Below are 22,598 nucleotides of genomic sequence, written 5' to 3'. Positions count from 1 at the left end.
GCCTTTCTTCGGACGCGCAGAATAACCAAGTGATGAATCCGCCTCACCCCCACCCCAGGCGCATCGAGGCGCCCCATCAGAACGTAATTTGTCACTCAGCTGCGGCGGCCGCCGCCTTCTTCTGCTCGAGCTTTTTCTCGGCCTCCTCGGCGCGCTTATTGGCGGCCGCAACCTCCTGCTGCAGCTGCTTGATGTATTCGATGGCCATTTCGACGGTGCTCGCCTTGCTGTTGGGCACACTCCCAGCTTTTTCTTTCTTATTATCGCTGCCTTCGCCCTCGCTGTCCTTGGGCGGCCGTGGAAGCAGCGTCGCAATCTCTTGCAGAGCCGAGTTGATGCGGTTTCGACGGCCCTGCTCGGCAATCTTGTGCGACGTTCGTTTCGATGTCAGATTGGTCGAGAGCTCGCTCGGATACGAAACCCCAGGGACTGTGTTGCCCTCGAGAATGCGCTGGTAGTTGGATTTTGTCGCCAGGAGATGTGACGCTGCCTCTTCGACGTCAGGCCCGCCGGGCAGCAGGGGCTTGATGCTGGGCGATATTTTGGGTCTTAGGGCCGGAGATACCGGGATCGAGCTGACACTTCCTCGTTTCTTACTCCCTCTGGGAAGTAGCTGTGGGGTCTTTCTTGTGCCCAGCCCGGTTCCAGCCAAAAGCTGCGGACTTTGCGTTGCAGACGGGGCCGTTGGCGGCTTGGTGAGCGAAGGTGAAGGGAGCGGTGCGAGACCTGGTGTCTTGGAAGGGCCACCGTCCTGAGATGACTGCGTTGGCGTGGGACAGCTGGTGGACGGAGCATTCGGTTGAGAGAAGTTTGCTGACTCGGGCAGTTCAAACACCTCAATGTGTTCGGTGTCAAGTGCCTCCTGGCTACCAGCTGTGGCGCCCGGGCCCGCGCTGCGGGCGCTAGGAGAGCTTAGCTTCATTAATGACGCGGGTGTAGCGGGAGACGCCATTCCTGGCCTGGGAGGCTGAATACTACTGGCCGCCCCGCTGCCCTGGGGGGCGATGTAAGGAGAAGGTCTTGCTGAGCGTGGCTTGGGAATAGGAGGTGGGGGCATCTCAACAGGAGCGACAACGTCGTTCAGGGCCTCAGGAGATACTGAACCATCTTCTGAATCGGTGGCTACTGTCGTGGAAGAGGATGACGCCTGCATCATGGGCGTGGGTAGCTGCTGGCCGCCATCCTGACCCTGTTCGGCGTTCTCAATCAGACCGCTCAGTACCTGGGCATTTAGGTTCGGTGTTGTCGCAGTCTTCCTTCGTAACGGCTTCGCGATTGGCGATTGCTTAATGCTGGACGATTTGGACCGTCCTTTGGCGGCAGTCTTGCGCATCTTCTTGGCTAGATCCCCCGTCGTTGTCGTCGAGATTTGACCTGCATTTGCGGTTACGGTTGAGTCTAAGTCCATATCCACAGGCGAGCTTGTGGTTACAGGACCGTGGCGCTGCTCAAAGACGGCGAGGGGGTCATTCTGCGCATGCAGGGCGGGTGAAGTCAGAGGGCTGAAGTAAGCGCCTGGCACAGCAAACTGGGAATCGACCGAGAAATGAGTGTCCAAGGGTGTAACAGCCGGTGACACCAATGGCGTAAACGACATCTGATAAGATGATCAGCAAACTCAACTCCAATCAAAGACGGTGTGGGGGCGTCAACCGACATCAGACTGATCCTTTAGCCTCGGATATCGATAGTCGATTGCCTGCTGCTGCTGCTGTTGCTGCTGCTGCTGGTCGGCAGCGCCGGGTTGGTTATAGTAGTGGTTGTTCCCGGGCTGGATCTCCAAGCTCTGAGGGGTCGGGGGGACCATGCGGCTCTGTTGGCGGGCAAAGAAAGCAGCCTGCTGTTCTTCCATCTGCCTCTGCTGATGCTGCAGCTTTTGCTGCTGGAGAAACTGGATCTGGGCATCGATGCTGTCGACAATGGCTTCGCTCGGAGTGGGAGGCGGCATCATAGTCGAAGGTATGGTTTGGTGGTAAGGCGCGGTGCTTGTCAGGGCTGGCATCTGATGCTGCATGGTGGAAACGGCTGGCGCAAGAAGCATTGGCGCATCGGTGCCACTCATAGGAATATCCAGCTGCTCCCGAGGATGCGATTGCATCAACTGGGTATGGGTACCAGAGGAGGACTGGAAATCCTGGAAGGTGTAGTTCATGCCCTCGGCCAGGTTCGCCATGGTGTTCATGTCGAGGAATTGCTGGAAGTCATCCTCGGTAGCTGCGTGCACCGAATGGTTCGGGACCGCCCATGCTGCTGAGTCCATACTACTGCTGGACATGGAGTGTGACCGCGGGGCCCAAACCGCCGGCCCAAACGACACAGATTGGATCTGGGACGAAGAAAAATGGCGAGGACAAGGTCTGGAGGGCACCAAGTCAAACACCAAATTGAAGATTTCGAGTGCGCTCGCGGGGTTTTGCAAGGTTTAGCCGATATCGCGAATTCGGGGAGCACTGTATTGTATGTACTGTACAGTCGCGGCGGAGTCGTTCGATCGGTCGGATGCGGGACCGGAAGGAACAAAATCCAATGTCAGCGCAATTCCAGTCCGAGATGGGACTCGAATCGCTCTGATCCGGGTCGCACCACGGCTGCACAGAGCGCTGCGAGAGCGCTGGAAAGTGTGAGATAGGACGCCGTTGTCTCTACAAAGAGATGCGTCTCGCTAGGAGTGTGTGACTGATGACGAACCAAAGGTTCATCAAACAGGCTTTCCAAGATCAGAGTCGCAACCCCCTGAGGGCGGGCGATGGTGGGGGAGCAGAGGATTCAAAAGGCAACCACGGCCGGCTGTGGCCAATGCGCAAATACAGACTGCTACCCCACGTCTGGATCTGCTGCCCATTACATAAGGCTATAGGATTTTCAGGTGGGAAAGGTGCCCGCTTCCTTCGTCCCGCAGAGCCACAGCAGGCCCTTCACATTAGCTTGTTCCGGCAGGCCGTTTCCTCAATTGACGGTCCAGGCCCCGGGCGTTTTACCTAAGGATGCCCGGTAATGGTTACATCAGGTCCCCTCGTCGCTCCGAGTGCGAATTTCTCAAGGTGCGGGCGTCCGCTCATGAGAAGAAGCAGGCTGGAATTGGCCAGCCGAGGTGTCGGGAGCTCTTGGCGGCAAGCAAAACTCAAAACACCAGCGATCCACCCGGTTCCTGAGGTTTGCATTCGATGGGTCTAATAAGGTAGCTTCCATCCATTCGGTGGGCCGGAAAGATATGCAATCTGGAAGCGACCTTCTACATACGCTAGTGCTTCGAGGCCCACCGTATTACCATTGGCCCTGCTGCTATCATAATCACCGGGAGCTTCAGTCTTGCGTCAGGCACAATACGTACGTACCAAAGGGGGAGCGACGGATAATTGACGACATCGCAGTCGTTCAAGAGCACAGGCCAAGGGACGGTTCCAAAGCATCGGGACGAGATTCGTCTCACCGGACAGCACGACCGTTACCTCCGTGCAACAGAGAGGGGCGTCGGATGCCGGTGGAAGGAGGCAATCTCTGTGACACGAACACACCTACGCAAAGGTGAAAAATGACGGTCCGCTAGCAACCTGGACGGGTCCACTTGTGTTCAATGGCTCGGTTCATACTCCGGACTCGTCATTCGCGGGACCCCGAACCCCACGGCGACCGCTCGGAGTGGCTTTAAGGTGGGGGGAGAGGCGCTCTGCGGGGCCACATTCAATTTTGACTGATTTGGACCGAGGCAGTACGAAGGTATTCTGAAGGAATTTTAGAATCATGGGGGATCTCGATGCCTTGGGGACATAAGGGTGGCGTCGGCATGGGGTCCTAAAAGACGCTCGGTAAGGAGATTTTTGATCTTACGAGGCAGCATATCACACATGCAGTCAAGGCGGCTTACAATCTTACATAGGTAGAAGTGCTCTGTCTAGGCGGCTTGTGTGCATGGCGCCTTTAAGAATGTGGTAAAGTGCCATCTCGTTTTGCCGACCGAGGACGCTCGATCGGTAGCAGGTGGCGCACCCTGCTCCGGAGGTGGCTTGCTTCCCCCAAACAACCGTCTTGCATATCGCAGCTCGTGACAGTGTGTGGCTGTCTCCCCGGTTTCAAATTGAAATACCGGCGTCTTGGAAAGGTCAAGATTGCATGGCCGGCAAGGCTATCAGGGAAGGATTGATTCTCTGTCCCATGCCGTTCTTTGTTGTGAGTTTCGAGACCAAGGAGGGCAGGCCATAGAAAGTAATACTACGAACTCCTGAGACTCCTTGTCATGGGTGGCAAATATCCATCGCTTGCAGGTCTCGGCGGAGCCCTCCAGCTGTGCCTTACGCCGCTGAAGTAGGCATTATTAGTGAAAGCAGACGTCCCGAAATCGTTTTGGTGGAAATCTTGGTTCAATGCAGCTCGTTAACTATTCCTGAGCAACTTGGCCGGCTACAAACCCAATCGTCTTCATAATTCGGCCGAATATCACGTCCACCAAGGCCTACCAGTCGGCACCCGGCACCGCCATCCATGATGTCTCGGAATACTAATTCGGCCCCCACGAGGGGGAGCAATGACGCCGAGGCGAAGGACCTGTACGACGTAACGATCGCCGCGGCAGCTGCCGAGGCAGAGGTTGTCAATGCCCATGTCAATGAGGGCCAAGAGAAAAATCACACTCCTCGTTGGCCGCAGCCATCCAAGTCAGAAGAAAAGACAACAGCGGCTCGGACAATAGAACAACGGTCACATGCGCAACCGCCGCCCGCCGGCGAGCCCGGCTATGCCAAGAGTCGGAACGGACAAGAAGACATGCAGGAGAGGGCCGGTGAGGAGGATACGGCGTAGGACCTATACGATATCACCGTCGCTGCGGCAGCTGCAGAGGCCGAGATTGAACGCATGTCGAGGGAGAAGTGAGCTTGAGGCGATGGTCGATGAGATTGTAGTGATCCCAAATCTTATTAAAACCGAACTGCAGCGGACTACATGGACCAGTAGCATGTTGTTAGGTATGGCCAAAGAGTGCCTTTATGATTACGATTCTTTTTGCTTGTTCTGTTGACTAACGTCAATATTACTAACATTGACACTCACGTGATAAGTTTACTTACTGCGCCACATGTGGCGGACAAGAAGTGTTGTTTGCAAGAAGAAGCTCACTCTGTTGCCACCAACAACGGGCCAGACTCCGCTTTCGTCATCCCAATGTTTTGTCAAGCTGCGCTTGCCCACTTCTGCACACTGCATCAAACATTTTCGAACAATTTTGTACTATCCCCTTGCCACTTCTTCACCGTTCACACTCCTCAACTTATCAGTGACGAGAGCGACATCGCTCGCTCCATCTAAATTGGATTGCAGACCAAAGGCGATCGGTCGGCGGATTGACCTGCCTTGAGCTGCCATATGCGCTTGCGCGACTAGCACCCTGACTGCCCCTATAACATCATCATCTTCCCCTGCCTGGCCACGGCCGGCCCGCCAACACCATGTCCGACTACGACTCGGAAAGTGTCGACTACCTGCAGGCCGATTTCGACCCGTGGTCGTTGACCGTGCCCCGCCTACGGTCCATACTTGTCACCCACGACGTCCCATATCCGTCCCAAGCCAAGAAGCCACAGCTAATTGAGCTCTTCAATGAGCATGTGGTGCCACAGTCGAAGAAGCTACTCTCAAAGCGGGCACGCGCGACGCGGACAAGCAGAGGAATTGTGGATGCCGATTCGCAAAGCACTGCAAGCACAGACTTCACCAACGAGCAGGACGTAGCGATGCCACCCCCTTCTTCCGCGCGGCGATCCCGATCGCCCCGGAAAGCGACTCGGGTGAAGCGAGAGCCTGAAGAGACAGACCACATCCCCGCCGCTCCCCTGGCCCCCCTTCGGGAAAGCCCTCGCAAGAGGCAATCGCGGTCTGCGAGTGCCCAAATTCCGACAGCTTCCGACACAGACACGGCGCCCGAGCCTGAGCCGCCTCGGTCTGTGAGGTCTGTTCGCCGAGTGACACCGGCACCCAAACTGGAGCCGGTCGAGGACGAATTCTTCAAGCGTACCCCAGAGACTGAAGGTGTTTTCAGCGATGAGAATCCCTTCCAAAGCGGGGCCAATTCGCCCCTTTCCCTTTCCGCTGTCAAGACGCCCACCAACCGCCGGAAGACGACTGGCACCGAGTCGCTACTAAAACACACACCATCCACCGCCCGTCGACGGACGGATGGCGTCGTGTTTGGCGATGCGCAGGCGCCCTGTAGCATGTCTCGGAGTCTTGAGATTCCCATCAGCCATACGACTAAGACGCAAATCTCCGAGCTCGAGCCTGATGAGGAGTTTACACCCGAAGAGCAACTCGCGCTCAACCAGGAGGAGAGGACCAACCCCGAGTTGGCGGTCGCCCGCAGAGGCCCCGCTCCCAAACGCAGGTCAGGCTTCTCAACGCCCATCTGGGTTCTTATCACCACTCTCTTCGTCGCCTACGCGGCATGGTACAGGCAGGAGAAGATTGCCGTTGGATACTGTGGGCTTGGACGGGAAGCCACGCAGCTCGTTCCACAAAGCATTCAGCTCCCAGAATGGGCTTCTGAGATTGCTTCGAAGCTCGATATCCAGAACATCCAGGTTCCGGATTGGGCCAGCACTTTGCTCGAGCCGCAATGCGAGCCTTGCCCTTCCCATGCATACTGCTACGAAGATTTCACGGCTCGCTGTGAACCCGACTTCATCTTGAAGCCTCACCCGCTGTCCCTCGGCGGCCTTGTTCCTCTCCCGCCTACCTGCGAACCTGACGGAGAGAAGGTCCGCCGTGTCCAGGCTGTCGCAAACAGGGCCGTGGAGGAGCTGCGCGACCGGCGCGCCAAATATGAGTGCGGTGAGCCGGTAGGACCCGAAGGCCAGCCGCTAGACAGCCCTGCCATCGAGGAGCAGGAATTGAAACAGATTCTCAGTCAGAAGCGGAGCAAGAGAATGCCCGCCGAAGAGTTTGATGAGCTTTGGGTTGCCGCCATTGGAGAGGTCAAAGCAAAGGATGAAATCGAAGTCCAGGTGGAGGAACCTCCAGCTTCCGAGTACGTAGCAATCTCTTCTCTATCCCTATGCGCAGGGGGCTTTTCTACCCCTTTCCCATACCTTTCCGGGCGTGTAGTCATACACAACGGTATCTGACCACTCTGGACTAACCAGACGCGTCGCCGGACCTGTAGAGCCGCCGGTACCCCCGCCTTTCCAAACACCAAGCTATCGTCAACCTCTCTCGCTCGCCTTTCGTACCCCTGCGCGCTCCGGCGGTCGGTCAAGCTCGGAGTGGCTCGACATCGACTCAGCATTGGGGGCCTGATGCTCTCGCTGCTCTCCATCCTCTATGGCCGCCGGCGCTACATGACCAACCGCGTTCTGGCGGCGCAGGTGCCGGGTCTGGTGGACGAGGTCCTCGACCGCCTGGCCAACCAGAAGGAACTCGCCTTTGAGGGTGGCGACGACGACGCGTTCCTGTTCCTGCCCAACCTCCGCGACGACGTCCTCCGGTCCATGCACAGCCTCGCCGACCGCGAGCGCCTCTGGCAGCGCGTGCGCGCCGTCGTCGAGCAGAACAGCAACGTCCGCACTGGCCAGCGCGAGGGCCGCAACGGCGAGGTCGGCAGAGCCTGGGAGTGGATAGGACCCACTCGACTCGGCGGCGTGGGAGAGAGCGAGGGCGGCGCTGGTGCGAGGCGGCGCAAGACTCCGCGCGTCTCGTGGGGGCCGGACCTCAATGCCTGGACCTCGACACACGCACAGCCGGTGGAGAAGAAGGAAGTGTCGGGTGGTGGGTTGGAGAGGGAGAGGAAGGTGGTGCAGCACCGCAAGTGGGAAGAGGCGAGGCCGATTTACTGATGCGGAGTTAGGTGGCGGCGCGGGTTCGCTTTCTCTGTTGTGATGTCAGGAGTTGTACTTTCGTATGTACTTACTTAGCCTCTGTTCCATTTCTCCCGTTCTCTTTCCCTTTTATCTGAATCAGTCTCTGGCTCTGAGCTTTACTACCTGTGGGCGAAGGAGGATACGCGAGTGAAGAGAAGATACATGAAAGATGAGTGAAGGGGAGGATATCTGAGAGATGAAGGAATGAGCCGGAGGGTCTGATTCACCGACGAGATTGACTGATTGGGGGATGCTGCAAACTGTCTCCCTTCGTCGACTTGCATCACACTACCCACGGATCTTTCCTTGCCCATTCATTTACTGTGTGTCGTTCTGACCTTCCGGTGTGGCTTTCTGCCTTTTTTTCTTTCCCCCCTTAAGGTGTGCCGGATGGCGTTTAGGAAGGGAGGGCGACAATCCAACTGGGGTGGAGTGTTGATGAAGGCGTTCTTCTATCCTCCTCTGCTATCCTATGCTACGCTATGCTATGCTGTTGGGTGGCGTGCTGTATGTTACTGTACCTTGATTGGACCATGCTTTGCGGCGGCTGTTCTTCTGTTTCTGTCATGACGAGAAAGAGAAAGGGGGAAAGGGGGGAGCGGGGAGGAGATGGCTTGCTAGTTAGCTAGCTACCTTAGATAGCTGGATAGTTAATCGAAATTGTATACCTCAATACCCTTGATTCGCTGACTATCCTCTTGGGTAATGGCGTTAGTTGTCCCGGAACATGGTGTTGTTGTTATTGGGGAGCAATAACTAAAGTTTGTATGCCTGTTTGTGTCTGAGTTTATGCTTGTCGATCCGACTCCATCGTATGGCAGCCATCTCACCACACTTGTTGAGTGTTCTCAGGAGCAAGCTGAACGGAATAGATATTGCTTGATGCGAGTCCGCCAATTTCCCAGCAAGACCAGGATCGCGACAAGATATTCGAAGGACACTCTAGTGGATGCCAAACGTAATTTCTCTTTTTACTCGGCGGGGACCATTGCCCTGACTAGTCACTACCTAGTATTGTGGATATCCAACACCAGGACGTCGGTGGCGCCAACCTTGACGAGCTCGTCCATAACGACGGCAATGTTCTTCTTCTCAACCATGGCGCTGACGGCGACCCAACCCTCCTCGTCGAGCGTCGTCACGGTGGCGGCGCGCTTGCCCGGGGTGATCTTGGTCGCGTCGTGCAGCTTGGTCCGGGGCACGTTGTACTGGCAGAGCACGTACTTTTGCGCCGTGATGACGCCGCGGATGCGGTTGGCAATGAGCTCGACCAGCTCCGGGTTGCTGGGCGCCTTGGACTTGATCAGCAGCGCCGACGTCTCGAGCACCATGTCGATTGCCTTGAGACCGGCCGCCTTCATGGTCTCCCCGGATTCTGGGGTTGGAAGACAAGGGCAGGTTAATACATAGGGGAGTTTGAGAGTAAGCGGGGTGGGAGGAAAGGAGGAGCAAGAGCTCGACTAACCAACAAGATCAACAATGCCGTCGGCCACCCCCAAGGCGCACGCCGCCTCAACGCTCCCGCCGAGCTCGATGATCTTGGTGCGGAGCTTCCTCCCAGCCAGCTGGGTCGTGTCGGTCACACCCTGCTGCTCCAGCTCCAGGCGAGCAAAGTACTCCTGGGTGAGGTGGACAAAGCTCGTGGCAATGTTCTTGCCGATCAGGTCCTTGCCCTCGGTGTAGGGCCCGTTGGCGGGGACCTGGACCTGCAGGCGGCAGTAGCCGAAGCCGAGCTCCATGACTGTGTCGCAGCCTTGGGGCTTGGTGCTTCCATCTCGTTCCCCCGCGTTGCTCAGGCGGCGCGCGTGGGCGACGGCCCGGACGCCGGCATCGTGCTCCTGCACTTGGTCATAGCCCGTTATACCCAGATCCACGCGGCCCTCGCCAACAAAGGTGGGGATATCGGCCGCAGGGAGGAAGATGAGGGCAATGGGGAGGTTCTTGACTAGCGCTATGTCAAGGCGGTTTTCGCGCTTGAATTGGATGTCGGCTCCTTCGAGGAGGTTCAAGCTTGCTTGGGAAAGGCGGCCCTCTTTTTATGGTGCGACGGCAAGGGGGTCAGCACGGGGTGCGCTCTGAAGGTGGGAAGATTTGGCAGTGGGTATCGTAACGGGAAACACACTCTTGGGGACTGCGAAGAGCAAGCGGCCTTCTAGGCTTTGGAAGCAGATCAGCTTGTCTAGTTCTCGTTGGGCTTGTGATTCTCTTGTGCCGTGACAATAAGGGGCAGCAGGGGGCAGGAAAGGGTGATACTAACTGGTTTACTAGATCCATGACCGGCTAACGGGGCCACAACAGCAATATCCAGTCAGCTAGAGATAAGTATATGCATGCGCAAGAAGCTGGTGTGGATGTTAGTAAGTGTAAACTGTAAGAAGAAGATCCAGCCTCAGAGGAGCAGACACGGCGACGGCGGGGTATATGAGTTGCCGGAACATACCTAATTGCTTCTTTTGCCGTGTGGTAGGACAGCCGTTGCTTGAAGCGGGGAGTAGATGATACAACTTGTAGTATGTATGTAGAGCTGCTACTCTCAACGTCGTCTTGAGTCACTTGCAGGCTGTTTTTTCGATCCACGTTCCTAGATCGGAGTGCCGTGACTGGTGCCCCTCGTTCGGCATGGTGGGGTTGTAAATCATATTGTAGTGGGGTCAGGAACGGGAGCGGCAGGCCCACGCTAGCGAAGGTGTCGTCAACCCGGACCTTACGACAGACGGGAGGACGGGTACCCTTAATATCTCTACGTAGCTCCTAGTTCCATGCATCTGTCATCTCAATTTATCAATCAGGCTACCCAACCTGTGCAGGATGTTAGATTGCATTCATGGCTGCTTTGCGTGCTCGGCCGAACGAGGAGCAATGGCCAAGACACGGCTGCTTAGAAGATGGATCGTGAGATCAGCGTACCTTGAGAGTTGGCATCGCAGCCTAAGAAGTAAATATGCTTGGCATTCTTCGTCGCACTGAGTTACAGTCTGCGTGTAACCTTGCGCACTGAAGCCTGCCGTAAGATACCGTATCTCAGGGACCAACAGCAGACCTAGTATTACGGAGTACGAATCGGGGTACGTCACCATGCCCCTTTTCGGGGACCTGTCAGTGCTGTCGCAGAAGCGCCCCAGGAACAGTTCGTAGCCTGCCTGGGGGCCAGGGGCCGGCGCTTGGCACCACGACGTCGATACGATCCTTCGTATCGAGGCCAACAAACCGCCCGTTCTCGAATTCTTCTAAGCTGGTCAACCGTTCTTGCCTGTCGCAGGCGCACACACTCGCTTCAAAGTACAATACAACTTGGATCGTTACTTCGACTTACCTGGCGTCCTAGTAATCATATCTCCCTCGGGATACGGATACCAGATATTAATCGGAAAGCCTCCTGTCGCACAGAATCGGAACGCCGAAATCACTTTGCAACACCAGGAATCTGCCTCCTTCCGTTCCACTAAGTACGCTCTCTGTGTCCGTGTGCTGTTCATCATCAGGCATTTCCATTTGCTAGTGGTGGTAAGGAAATCAGTTACTGCCCTGTTCCTCAGTTTGACCGACTGGCCCGTCATGGGAGAGATGCCAACCACAGAGTCGGCAGACGACGCCGATATCAGATATGGTGATGAATTCGCTGACGCAATACCTTTAGCAGACCGCTCGGCTTTCGAATCAGGCTCGCACTCTACTAGACTAGTCTCGGATGCTGAAGCGCCGGACGAGGAACGCGAACAAGGGACACAGGTCCGATCGACACAGCGTTGCGACCAAGGGACATCCGGAACTTGGGACGAGAACGAGGAAGAGACAGCTTCCCAAGACAGCGGGCCGGGGGGCTGCCGTTCAGACGAGCGGCATAGCGAAAACGGCGTCTTTGACGGCGACGACGAATCCGAGACCATGTCAACATGGAGTGGCCAACCCAAGGTCAAGGGGAGCACTGAGACGGTGCGCATGATCCTCTTGACATGCGTATGTATCGGCATCACGTTAGTCGACACACGTACAGCATCCCTGTGAGGAGGGCCCATTGCTAATGATTTGACTGCAGCTTCACCTGGGGCGTAGAGATGACCTGTATGACCACCCCTATAGGCATTCTCTTGCCCATAGCCGCCGCGATACTAACACGAATATATCCTGCAGATTGCACGCCGTACCTGCTGTCGCTAGGGCTTAGCAAGGGTCAAACCTCCATGGTCTGGGTCGCAGGCCCCATATCCGGCCTGATTGTCCAGCCGATAATAGGCGTCATAGCCGACGAGTCGACATCCAAGTGGGGGAGGCGAAGGCCCATCATTGCCATCGGGTCTGTCATTGTTGCAGCCAGCCTTGTGACGTTGGGCTTCACTAAGGAGATTGTCGCTTCCTTTATCTCGGATCCTCACACCGTCAGGGCGTTGACCATCATGCTCGCTGTCCTGTCGCTGTATACCGTCGATTTCTCCATCAATGCAGGTTAGAACCAACAGTTGGACATGGAGGTCGCGCGTGCGGGCTAACAACGAACCCTACAGTCATGTCCTGTTCAAGGAGCCTGGTTGTAGATACCCTGCCGTTGCAAAAACAGCAAACCGGCGCTGCGTGGCGTAAGCCCTGATCTCCCTTTCCCCCCATCGTCTGCTTCGTCAAACACCTGACACCTCTGTGCAGTAAGCCGCATGAACTCGCTCGGGCATATCATCGGGTACGTCATGGGAGCCGTTGATCTGGTCCAGCTCTTTGGGCCTAGACTTGGAGATAGCCAGTTCAAGCAGCTTACCATCATCGCCGCCCTGGGAATGCTACTCACCTCGGCCATCACCTGCTGGGCCGTCTCAGAGCGCATCCTTGTCTCGGTGCGCCACGACCCACGCCGGACCCAGGGCCGCTTCAAGGTAGTTCGCCAGATCTGGTCAACCCTCTTGACTCTCCCTCCCCGTGTGCGCGGCATTTGTAACGCGGTCTTTTGGGCCTGGATCGGCTGGTTTCCATTCATCATCTACAGCAGCACATGGGTAGGGGAAACGTACTTTCGTTACGATGTCTCTGCAGACGCCAGGCAGTCTCAGGACGCTCTCGGCGACATGGGCCGCATCGGAAGCATGGCATTGACCGTCTACTCCACCGTCGGTTTCCTCAGCGCCTGGATCCTCCCACCTCTGATCCGCTCCCCGGAGGACGAAAGCTACACGCACCGGCCTCCCGCCAGCCTCGCCCCGTTCATCGAGGCCTTCAACAAAGTCAAGCCCGACCTCCTCTCTGCATGGGTCTTCAGCAATCTCCTGTTCGCATGCGCCATGTTTCTCACCCCTTTCGCTACGTCCTTTCGCTTCGCCACCGCCATCGTCGCCATGTGCGGTATCCCATGGAGCGTTGCCTCGTGGGCCCCCGTCACCTTTCTCGGTATCGAGGTTAACAAGATGAGCGGCGGCTCCTCCGAGCCCGGCCTCCCTGGCGGCGGTGGCGCGAGCACCGTACCTTACCGCCGTCTGTCGACTGGCTCAAACATTGAGATGCGCGACGTCCTGAGGCTTGATCACGGCAACTTGGAGGCTGGGGCCGCCGCTGCCCCCACCAGCAGCTCCACCGGCGAGCTGAGCGGCATCTACTTTGGCATTCTCAATATCTACATCACGATTCCCCAGTTTCTCAGCACCCTGATGAGCGGTGTCGTGTTTGCCGTGCTGGAACCAGGCAAGAGTCCCGAGCTGGCCACCGAGGCCCACCCAAGCGAACACGCCGACCCCGACGGGCCCAATGCCATCGCCGTGTCCATGTTTCTTGGGGCGCTGTGCTCGCTGCTGGCGGCTTGGTACACCAGGAAGCTGAGATTTATATGACCCAACTTGGCTACAAACCTGACTCGGGGTTTGGAGGGGAGGTGGCTGGTCAGCGTGTAACGAATGGATAGAGTGAAGGGGTGAACGGCTGGGTACAGGCATAGAAGGGTGGGTGCTACTCGAGTTTCAGGTTCAGGTATTAAAGCGTGGCGTTTGAGTGCTTCACGGAGTTAAAGGAAGCTGTGGCTGACGTTTTGCATTGCATGTTGTCTTGCAGTCTTTTGGGGGAAGGGAGGGTTCTTGAACTATCTGGCAATGTCTTCTTGTACATACACCTCTTAGAAATTCTCTTGTATCAAACCACAGTTGATGACTAGAAACCTCCATCCACCCACCACCAGAGTAACATCATTTACCAATTACCTTATCTACCAAGCCGGCAGAGTCCAACGAACAAAAAGACCTTCCAACATGGATGTGAAACCCCGTACTATTACTCGCCAACTATGTACGCCCATCTTCTTGCTTCTTCCCGGGCTGACAAAAGGGGCAGAGGAGCCTCGTGAAAAGAGAGAGAGAGAGCTGGAGAGCACGTTTGTATAACCGGGATTCTTTCCTCCTTTCTTACCCCTTCTTAACCAACCTCCCGCAGCCTTCTTCAATGTGTAACCACCCACTCTGAGCCAGCACAGCTGAGTGCGGCATGTATCTGATTTCCAAAGGGATGGTTAAGAGAAAACTGAAACTGCCGGAGAAGCCAAAGACGAGGGAGAACATGAACTGGACTGGAAAGTTTTCAGAAGAAACACTTTGCCCGCCGTCAACCGCCACTAGGACAAACATGACACATGAAAGTTGAGATGAGAAACCGGGTATCTCGCTTGAGGCCCAAAAGACAGGGACGGATTGCATGCAATAGTGATTCTGCGTTCGATTCTAACCCCTGCTATGATTGACATGCCCCCTTCGATTCGATCACAGGGGGACGTCCCTCCACCGCCCCTCCCCCCATGAATGAATGGCACGGTTTTCCCTGATGCAGATGACATATCCAACTGCTAAACTACCCCTGACATAAAAAGGTCAAAACCACCAAGAGAACCAGAAACAAAGCATAGATTATATAAGTTCTGACCATCAGAAGCCGTCCAGGGCATCCTGAAGAGCAGATATGCTCATGTAGTCCCGGAGACCTGGATGCCGCTTCGTGATGATTTCGTATTATTGCATTAACCCCATCCATCCCATCTTCATTCGAGCCCGTCTTAGTAGCAGTCGATTTCGCCAGCATGATGGCATCTTTGTACTCGGAGGAACGCTCTCACTCTCTCTCACACTCTTTTTCCATCCCGTCCAACTTTCATGTCATCGTCTAGCTTGCTGTCGCGCATTGATAAGCAAACAAAACCATATCTTCACATGACTATACACTCCTTATCGTCCTTCTCGCCGTGCTTCTTGATCTTGGCATTTCGGGGCGGGGCAACTTCCATCGGGGTGCCCCCGCTGACAGCCGCGCGGATGGCTGCAAGGCGCTGTTTCGCCCGCTCATCGCCGGCATCGGCCGCCTTGACATACCAGACATTAGCTTCAAGTATGTCGCGCCGGCAGCCGATGCCCATTTCGGTGAAGTAGCCGACGGCGTATTGCGCTTTGATGTTGCCTAAACGATGCGCGGTCAGTCCGACATTTTCATGAACAGTTGTGGACTCCTAGATATATAAACTTACCCAGCTCGGCCGCCCTCCGCGCCCACTCATAGGCCTCCTCCTCGTCCTTTTCCAGCACAGGCTCCGCTCCAACCATGTACCAAGCACAAAGCCCCATCATGGCCCCGGGGTGGCCGCGCTCCGCAGCGCCAGTGTAGAAATGTACGCTCAAGGCCGGGTCTCTCGGACAGTTGAGCTTGCCGTGCTCGTAGGCATCGCCCATCCTGAAGTTGGCCTCGGGGTGTCCCAAGTCGGCAGCCTGGGTGAACAACTCGGCCGCGTAGCTCTCGTCCTGGAAGATGTCGTCGCCGTATCCCGTTTCGTACAGACACCCAAGGGCATACGGAGCCGCATTGTAGATGGTGTCAGCCGCTTCCGTTGCCAGCTTGAGCCACTTAATGCCCTCTCGGTACCGTTTCTCGCCCAAGTCGCCCGACAGGCAGGCCTTTCCCAGCCTCGTCATCGCGCCGGGGTGTCTCTTGGAAGCCGCCATGCGAAGGAATTGCACGGCCTTGGCAGGGTCCTTGCGACAACCCCAGCCGAACTCGTAGCACAGCGCGGTACGGTATCCGGACTCGGCGTGGCCGTGCTTGGCGGCAAGAACGAACAGCGGAAACGCCTGGTTGTAGTCCTCCTTGCCCTTGCTGAAGAGGCCAGAGGCGTAGCCGTCGGCAAGGTAGTACTGCGCAAAGGGATAGCCGCTATTAGACAATTTCTGCAGAATAGCGCGCGCCTCCCGCACCAAATCGTAGGGGGAAGATGCGACTGCCTCTCCAGCTGCGCCGTCCTGACCTTGCCTCGTATTGGGGCTCTTGCTCCTCTTGGGGTCCTGATAATCGAGGCCCTGCTCCTGTGCCGTAGCGATGAGGAACACGGCAAAGGAGTAGAGAGTGGGGTAGTCATTTGTCTTTTTGACGTTTTGCCGATACATCTCGAGCGTTTTCTGGGCGCTAAGTAGAGACGCATTGTTGCCCACAGCGGAACGCAGTTGAGAGTTGTCGAAGGTGATGGGCGCTGGAGCCGGTTGCGGGTATGGGACATTGAGGAGCTCCGCGAACGACGAGGGCCGTGTCTCGGGGGATTTCCTAGAATGAGCAGAGGGAGCGCGGTTCTGGGAACCCCCTAACAGGGCAGGCGAGCGCCCCCTCGCGCCAAAATCTGAATACACCGAGTAGGCCGACTGAGGCCGCGGGAACGAGTTCCGTTTCACATAGTTGGTTGTGGGAGTGAGATGGCGGTTTATACTAGCAGCCGTTTCCACCAGATTGGGATTTGATTGGGCCCTCGGGTCTTGCTGCACCGCCATGCTCGCCGGCCTTGGAAGGAAGGCCGAGTGGTGGTACTGAAGCTGGGGCACTGGTTCGGTTTGCACTGCGCCATCGTCAATGACCGAGCCCTCAGCCGATGCGTCTGCCGAGTTGTCTTGGTTGTCGGAACAGTCTAGGATTCCCGACACGGAGCTGGCGCTCGTCGTGGCCGAGGATTTGGCCGACGTCCGCGGCTGTGTCGTGCTCGCAGTCGTGTCCGAGTCCCCGCTATTGCGATTCGCCCCTTTCGTTCTAAACTCGTTGTCCATGTTTAACTCGCTGATCTTTGAACTCAGGGGTTTGACAACCTGTGTCTGATCCACTGGGCTCAACGCCGGCGATGACTGAGGCTTTTCTGTGCCATTCGAATCGGACCGTAAGCCCAACGCATCGGGTACCCAGCTTTGCCCATTGCCGTGCTCAGGTTGCTGTAGAGGGGTGTGCGGCGGAGGCGTCGGGGCATCGGGGGTTTTGGGCAGAGCACGGTCGAGGACGGGGGCGGCGGCGGGTCCCGTGTGCGGGACGTGTGTCTCGATGTTCCCGGTTGATGGGCGGGCCCAATCTTCTGTCTGGAAATTGACCTTGACAGGTGACACAGGCGACTGTCGTAACCTCGGGGCCTCGGATGGAGGAACGCCGGGCAGCGGCTTCACGGCTTCCCCCCAGTCATAGCGCTCGATGGGCGAAAGATTATGCAGAGGAACGGGCTTCCGACGGGCGGGACTACCGGACGAAGGCGAGGCGGATGACGGCGGAGTGCCAACGGCCGCCATTGCGGGCGGTTAGGGGGACGGCGTGGCCCGCTTGTCTTGTTAGGCTTCGCCAATTCCCAGCGCCGGCTGTGTCGAACTGAAGCGCCGCGCAGAGCGGAATATTGGGCTTTGAAGGTCAAGCCCTAGAATTCGAGAGAGTCCGGGCTGGAGAAACGACTGTGGCTCGCGAACACCACCCGCGCTTGCATCGGGGGAAACAAAGCCGATCTTGCCGCTCTTGCAGAGATCTCGACCCGGACAGCGTTGTAACCTTAACCAAACAGATGGCTGTTGTGCAGGAAGCAGCAGTCGGGCGGGTACTCGCTTGCTTTTGGTATTACAGAAACGAGCGGTAGCGACAGAGAAGTTTGCAGCGAAAGTAGGTCGTAGATCAAAGACGGGAGATAACCAAACAAGAATTAGAAACAAGAAATGTTGGCAGCCTCGGCAACCCCAGCGAGTGTAAGTTCGAAACGGGTTGGTGGAGAGGGGATCAAGTCTGGTGACACTCTCCGCAGTCTGAGATGACGGGATGAGGAGGCGGCAACGTTCTTCAAGGAATGGGAGAGATCGGCGAAGAGGGCGCAAATCCTACCGTACCAGAACCCCCCTTGGGTGCCTCTGCGGTAAAGCCCAGGGACGCTAACGGGCGCAGCAGAAAACCCTGCTGCAGCCCAAAGCCGGGGGGCCATTAGCCATAGGTCAGTAAAATAACGCGCGAGGTTGGAACCACCACAAGTCGCATGGAGCGGAGGCTGAGTACTTTAGTCGGCGTTAGCGGGTTAACAATGACTGCGCAAGATGGCTCTGTTCGCTTTACTCACTGCACTGCATCAAGCTGCAGTAATCAGTGTTGACAGTAACTGTTGGATCCAGTAAGCATCAGGGAAATGGCCTGGAAGCGGAAAGCAATTCGTATGATCTGAGTACTGTATGTACGTACAGTACAGTTGTATGGCTTTACCATGCTTACAATACACAGACAGCTGAGCACACGGTCGTGCTCCCCTCTTCAAGACAAAGCACCGCACGGCAACTGGCACAGTACCCCCGTATGTGAAGCAAGTATGAATAGCAACCAACCGTAGGATTCCCGTCGCTCCTTGTGCTACCGCGAGCAAGTCCCTCGGATTGATACCTTTAGTTGCGTAATGTATGTACGAAGTAGCTTGTGCTTCGCTTGTCTTAGGTCGACTCTTCGTATGTATGTACTCTTTCGGCCCCTTCAAATTCCCGATCTGCCGCAATTTTCATTAGAACCCTTTGGGTGGGCCAACTTTAGGGTGGTGTCGGAGGCGGGGTGATGCCTACCTAGCTGCTACTGTAGCTTCTCGACATTCTCGTGTTGGATAGTCAAGAGGTTATTTAGGGTACTAGGTATACAAAGTTCGTAGTCAGGTCGTAGATTTGATCGTAGCTTACTCAGCTTTGACATCGATGGCCACGTGGTACCAGCAGACGCTTGATGTGCATAGCACGTTGTGTTTGATTCTTTATGTTGGTAATTACGAACTATGTACATAACTTACATACGTGCAATAATCACCTTGATACCTCGAGTCTTGCATTCGTATCCACTGAGGTGGTTGCCAGGACCCTGGCTGCGCATTGAAATGTTTTCCCCAGACGCTTTGATGAGCCAAACGAACGACGCAAGCACCTTAGAGCCTTTCAGCCTTTCAGGAGCCACCTCAAAGATGGCATGGCGTGGCATGGCGTGCGTCCTATGGCGTAAATGATCGGCAATGGTTGGTCAGCGTCAGCGCCCATCAAAAAGGAGCATTTGACTTCCAGTTCCAACCTTACCAAACACGTCAATGCTAGGGTCCGAGGGGCTTTGAGGCTTCAAGCTTACAGTACCTGAGACCGAGCTGCATGCTTCCGTCAACTTCGATGCCGGAACACTGCCCACTGAGCGGTTCAATGACTTCATTGTGTCTCTCCTTACACTATAACCCGCCGATCTGCCGCGCGCCCATAGCTACACGTACACATTATACACTGGTATAGGTTTCGAGAGGAATGCGCTGCCCCCAGGGCAGGTAGTGAGACAGGTTCCTATGGCGGTCATTGTGAGCTTTCATGCTGCCAGTACTGCACTCATCCGACTTTTTCCTCGACTAGTTCGGATTGTAGCCAAGTCCGAATGCGGCTGGACGAGGCTTAGGCCTCGACCCGTCTGTAGTATGCAATAATAGTGTATCTCGGCGTTTTGGCTCTAGTGTATGTACTTGTACCCCGTACATAGGGTACTGCATATGGCTCTGTCTTATGTAAGTCCGAGTCTTGCAGCATGGAAACACAAAACCAACAACCCACGAACCGGTTGCATGACGTTTCTGATGAAAGTACACTTCCAAGAAGAATCGTCCTACCGAACTATCACTGAAAATGACCCTCATATACAATATAGTAATACGCCGGGCTCGGGTTAGCCATGGATAGGTGGCGTTATACTTTATTAGGGGGGAGCGGCGAGTGCCGAACTAGTTAAGGGTCGACTGCAACGTGACATTAGTGTATGGCTAACCAGGAGGGCTAGCCAGGAGTACGTTGTAATTAGTGTAGATGCAGGCTTCTCTCCTTCAAGATGATATATGACTAGCTATCCCTCCGTACTTTTGTCATGTAATTGCGGTGAAGGTGGTGTGCCCAAGCCTGCTCGTCTGCCATGTAGTATATATGTAATGTACGTATGTACTGTACATACCTTACTCAATGGGCGAACTGATATCCGTATCACAGGTAGCGGTAGCCTGCACCATGACCGAATCCCGTGCCGTCATGAGCTTCATAACAAGAGGTTCTGTCCATCCCATCCCATTAGAATTCGGATTGGGACGTTAGTTCCTCAGGGACAGCCCAACCTCCGGGTAGAGGGTTCGGGGTGGAAAACGGTTTCCCCAGGCCGCGCAGATCAGCATCTCCCGAGGCCGACAATCATGAACTTCCCTGATATACACAGGAAGTTTTGTTGCACTCTTCAGATCTCGGAAATACCGGGTACATTATACAAGTGCCGATTGTTCCCCAACCTTCTTCGCTTGTGCCGCGACGCGCCATGACCTGCTAGAAGCGATGGAAGGTCTCGTGAAGGCAGACTAAGCTGAAACTGCAAGCCCGAGACAGATGATTCCAGGAACTGAGGAAAAACCAGGAGGCGCCCATGGGACTTGTCTTTTATCGAGCAAGTCAATGGCACCTAGCCGAGCTAAGGTACGGATAGGGATGGTAGGTTCATTGGTTGCTATGGCCGATCGAAGAATTCGGACCCAAACACCTGGGGATGATGCATCTCAAGCCCGTTTCTGCACCGCGTTGAGCTGGCAAAGGCTGTAAGGCCAGAAAGGCTGACCTATCGAGCATTACGCTCGAAAGCTGGTTAAGAGTGCCCGGCTCAAGTCTGTCCGCTTGAAGGGTTTGTCTCATGGGAAAATACAACAGGCTCGGTGTTTGGCTGGTTACCCCTCGGGACGCAATAGATGATACAGGACGGAAACTTCCCATTTTACCCCGTGGTTCTCTGACAGTCTAATTCTCTCCTGGTCCTTGGGATTCCAACACAAGCCTGGATAGATGGCGTGAATGATCAAGATCCAAAATTGACACCAGAATCGTCATCTATTGTCAGTCAGAAGCTTGGATGCAGCCAAAGGTGAAGTTCGGATACAAGCTGATGTCGGTTTGCTGGTTACCGGTAGTCAAGTGCACCCTAAAAAAAGTTTCATGGCGAGGTGGGATTGATGCAAAGCAACCACACTCCTTGAAAGTTCAAAGTTCAAACTGAAGGATCCGGGCCTTGGCAGCGTTTTTGCCGCAATCAAAGCAATACGAGGCACAGGGGTACTGTTGTATGTAAGCATGTATGTATGTATGTATGTACAGTACGCTTCAACGTTACGAAGTACGGAGTAGGTTGATGGGCATTGTAAAAATTTCACAGCGGCTCTTGATCCCAAGGTATACCGCGTCTTGCTGGCCGGGTAACTAGCATAGATGCATCACTGCAGTGCAAGTGGTTCAGGCAACCTAAAGCTACTGAGAAGGCTGGTCTTGTAAACAGAGTATGTAAGTTGGATGGTTCGAGGGTGATTTCCTTGTTTGTTATCACCGATATTGAATTGTCGCTTGAAGCAGGGTGATGGATCGATCTCCAAGCGATGATTGGCTGATCGCTTGCAACACCCGGTCGACCGCCTGTTTACACACATACAACCCTAACCCAGCCTCACCAAGCGCCCAAGGAAAATACAGTATTACCCTGGGGCTTCCCCCTGAGCCAAGAGCGAAGAACTTGGAACTTCGAGGGCATTCTCATAACTTGCAACCAAAATCACCGGCCAGCCTGCGCTCACACCGGCTGTGTTTCCTCAGCATCATCAATATTCCTTCCCTTTCAGTTCTGTCCCTCGCTTGGCGCTGCCGACTTTCGATCAGTTGCATGTTTTATTCGCTTTGACTTTGGCCGGCGGGCACTTCGAAAAGACACCATCTCATTTTTTGGATATTCTGCATGAAGCATAGGGCGCTGGTTTTGTTTGGCGCATCGCGCATGAGCCAGTGATCACCGCGTTGCTCGTTGCCCTCGATTTGCTGCGGAAATCTCACGCCGTTCTCCTTGCCGATTCGAACGACTGTGTTGACTTCGAAGAGACTCCAGTCCTCTAATAAACCGACGCTCTAGCATTTCAGGTTTCCCTGGCAAGAACCGCCTGCGCCGCTCCACTGCTGATGCACCTCGAACTGGAGTAGCCTGGCCGACGGAGACCACTCATGCACACTTTGGTGTCTGGATAAATTGCCCCAGTTCTGCTGCAGTGCTGACAAAGGAACTGCGTGCGCACGTCAAATTGGCAGCCAAGGCCTCCATCTCCTGAGAAACACCCCGCCCTTGCTGCACCAGCGACGGGTTGCCATCGTCCTGCCGGTCCGGCCGCCCAATCCGGTAACCAGAACCCGCCAGCTCACACTCGTTCGTTTTCCTGGAAACAGGGCGTGTAGGTTGATCCCAATCGCTTCAACACCAGCAGTGCGCTTTCTTTCGATCTGCTCTCATAACCCCTTTGCTCGCCTTGTCGCGTTTCTTCCTGCACCCCCTGAACCACATCCCTGCTACCCTTTGCGCGCCTCGGGATCGTATTCTCGAGGTCGCCGCCCGCTGAATTCCCTTTGCACTGGGTGAAGTCCTCGTCTGACTGCGTCGCATGTAACGCCGCCGATGATATGGACAGTAGCTAAC

The 22,598-nt window shown here is 55.5% G+C and overlaps 5 protein-coding genes across 5 annotated transcripts; 2 read left to right on the top strand and 3 right to left on the bottom strand.

Moving 5' to 3' along the window:
• Positions 1 to 91: 91 nt before the first annotated feature.
• Positions 92 to 2,260, bottom strand: N656DRAFT_713753 (uncharacterized protein; the record flags this gene model as incomplete). The annotated part of the gene is made up of 2 exons (XM_064811918.1): positions 92 to 1,597; positions 1,658 to 2,260. The coding sequence occupies 2 exons, from the start codon at positions 2,258 to 2,260 to the stop codon at positions 92 to 94; spliced, it is 2,109 nt and encodes a 702-aa protein (XP_064668113.1).
• Positions 2,261 to 5,441: 3,181 nt separating this feature from the next.
• Positions 5,442 to 7,820, top strand: N656DRAFT_791109 (uncharacterized protein; the record flags this gene model as incomplete). Its single annotated transcript, XM_064816941.1, has 2 exons — positions 5,442 to 7,015; positions 7,151 to 7,820. 2 exons carry the CDS (start codon positions 5,442 to 5,444, stop codon positions 7,818 to 7,820), a joined length of 2,244 nt encoding a protein of 747 aa, XP_064668112.1.
• A 701-nt stretch (positions 7,821 to 8,521) lies between these two features.
• Positions 8,522 to 10,207, bottom strand: N656DRAFT_781778 (HisG-domain-containing protein). Its single transcript, XM_064815641.1, has 4 exons — positions 10,102 to 10,207; positions 9,967 to 10,001; positions 9,310 to 9,876; positions 8,522 to 9,219 (listed from the first exon to the last, which is right to left on the bottom strand). The coding sequence occupies exons 1-4, from the start codon at positions 10,116 to 10,118 to the stop codon at positions 8,849 to 8,851; spliced, it is 990 nt and encodes a 329-aa protein (XP_064668111.1). The 5' UTR covers positions 10,119 to 10,207; the 3' UTR covers positions 8,522 to 8,848.
• A 1,522-nt stretch (positions 10,208 to 11,729) lies between these two features.
• N656DRAFT_791107 (uncharacterized protein) lies at positions 11,730 to 13,651 on the top strand (the record flags this gene model as incomplete). Its single annotated transcript, XM_064816940.1, has 5 exons — positions 11,730 to 11,818; positions 11,881 to 11,906; positions 11,976 to 12,287; positions 12,347 to 12,418; positions 12,483 to 13,651. The coding sequence occupies 5 exons, from the start codon at positions 11,730 to 11,732 to the stop codon at positions 13,649 to 13,651; spliced, it is 1,668 nt and encodes a 555-aa protein (XP_064668110.1).
• A 1,355-nt stretch (positions 13,652 to 15,006) lies between these two features.
• On the bottom strand, positions 15,007 to 17,380 carry N656DRAFT_791106 (HCP-like protein; the record flags this gene model as incomplete). Its single annotated transcript, XM_064816939.1, has 2 exons — positions 15,007 to 15,254; positions 15,322 to 17,380. 2 exons carry the CDS (start codon positions 17,378 to 17,380, stop codon positions 15,007 to 15,009), a joined length of 2,307 nt encoding a protein of 768 aa, XP_064668109.1.
• Between the last annotated feature and the right edge of the window lie 5,218 nt (positions 17,381 to 22,598).

The sequence above is a fragment of the Canariomyces notabilis genome (assembly GCF_033297395.1).
Source record: "Canariomyces notabilis strain CBS 508.74 unplaced genomic scaffold N656scaffold_19, whole genome shotgun sequence".
Lineage (NCBI taxonomy): Eukaryota > Fungi > Ascomycota > Sordariomycetes > Sordariales > Chaetomiaceae > Canariomyces > Canariomyces notabilis.
The sequence above is the reverse complement of the archived record's forward strand: the minus strand, read 5'-3'. Positions and strand labels throughout refer to the sequence as shown.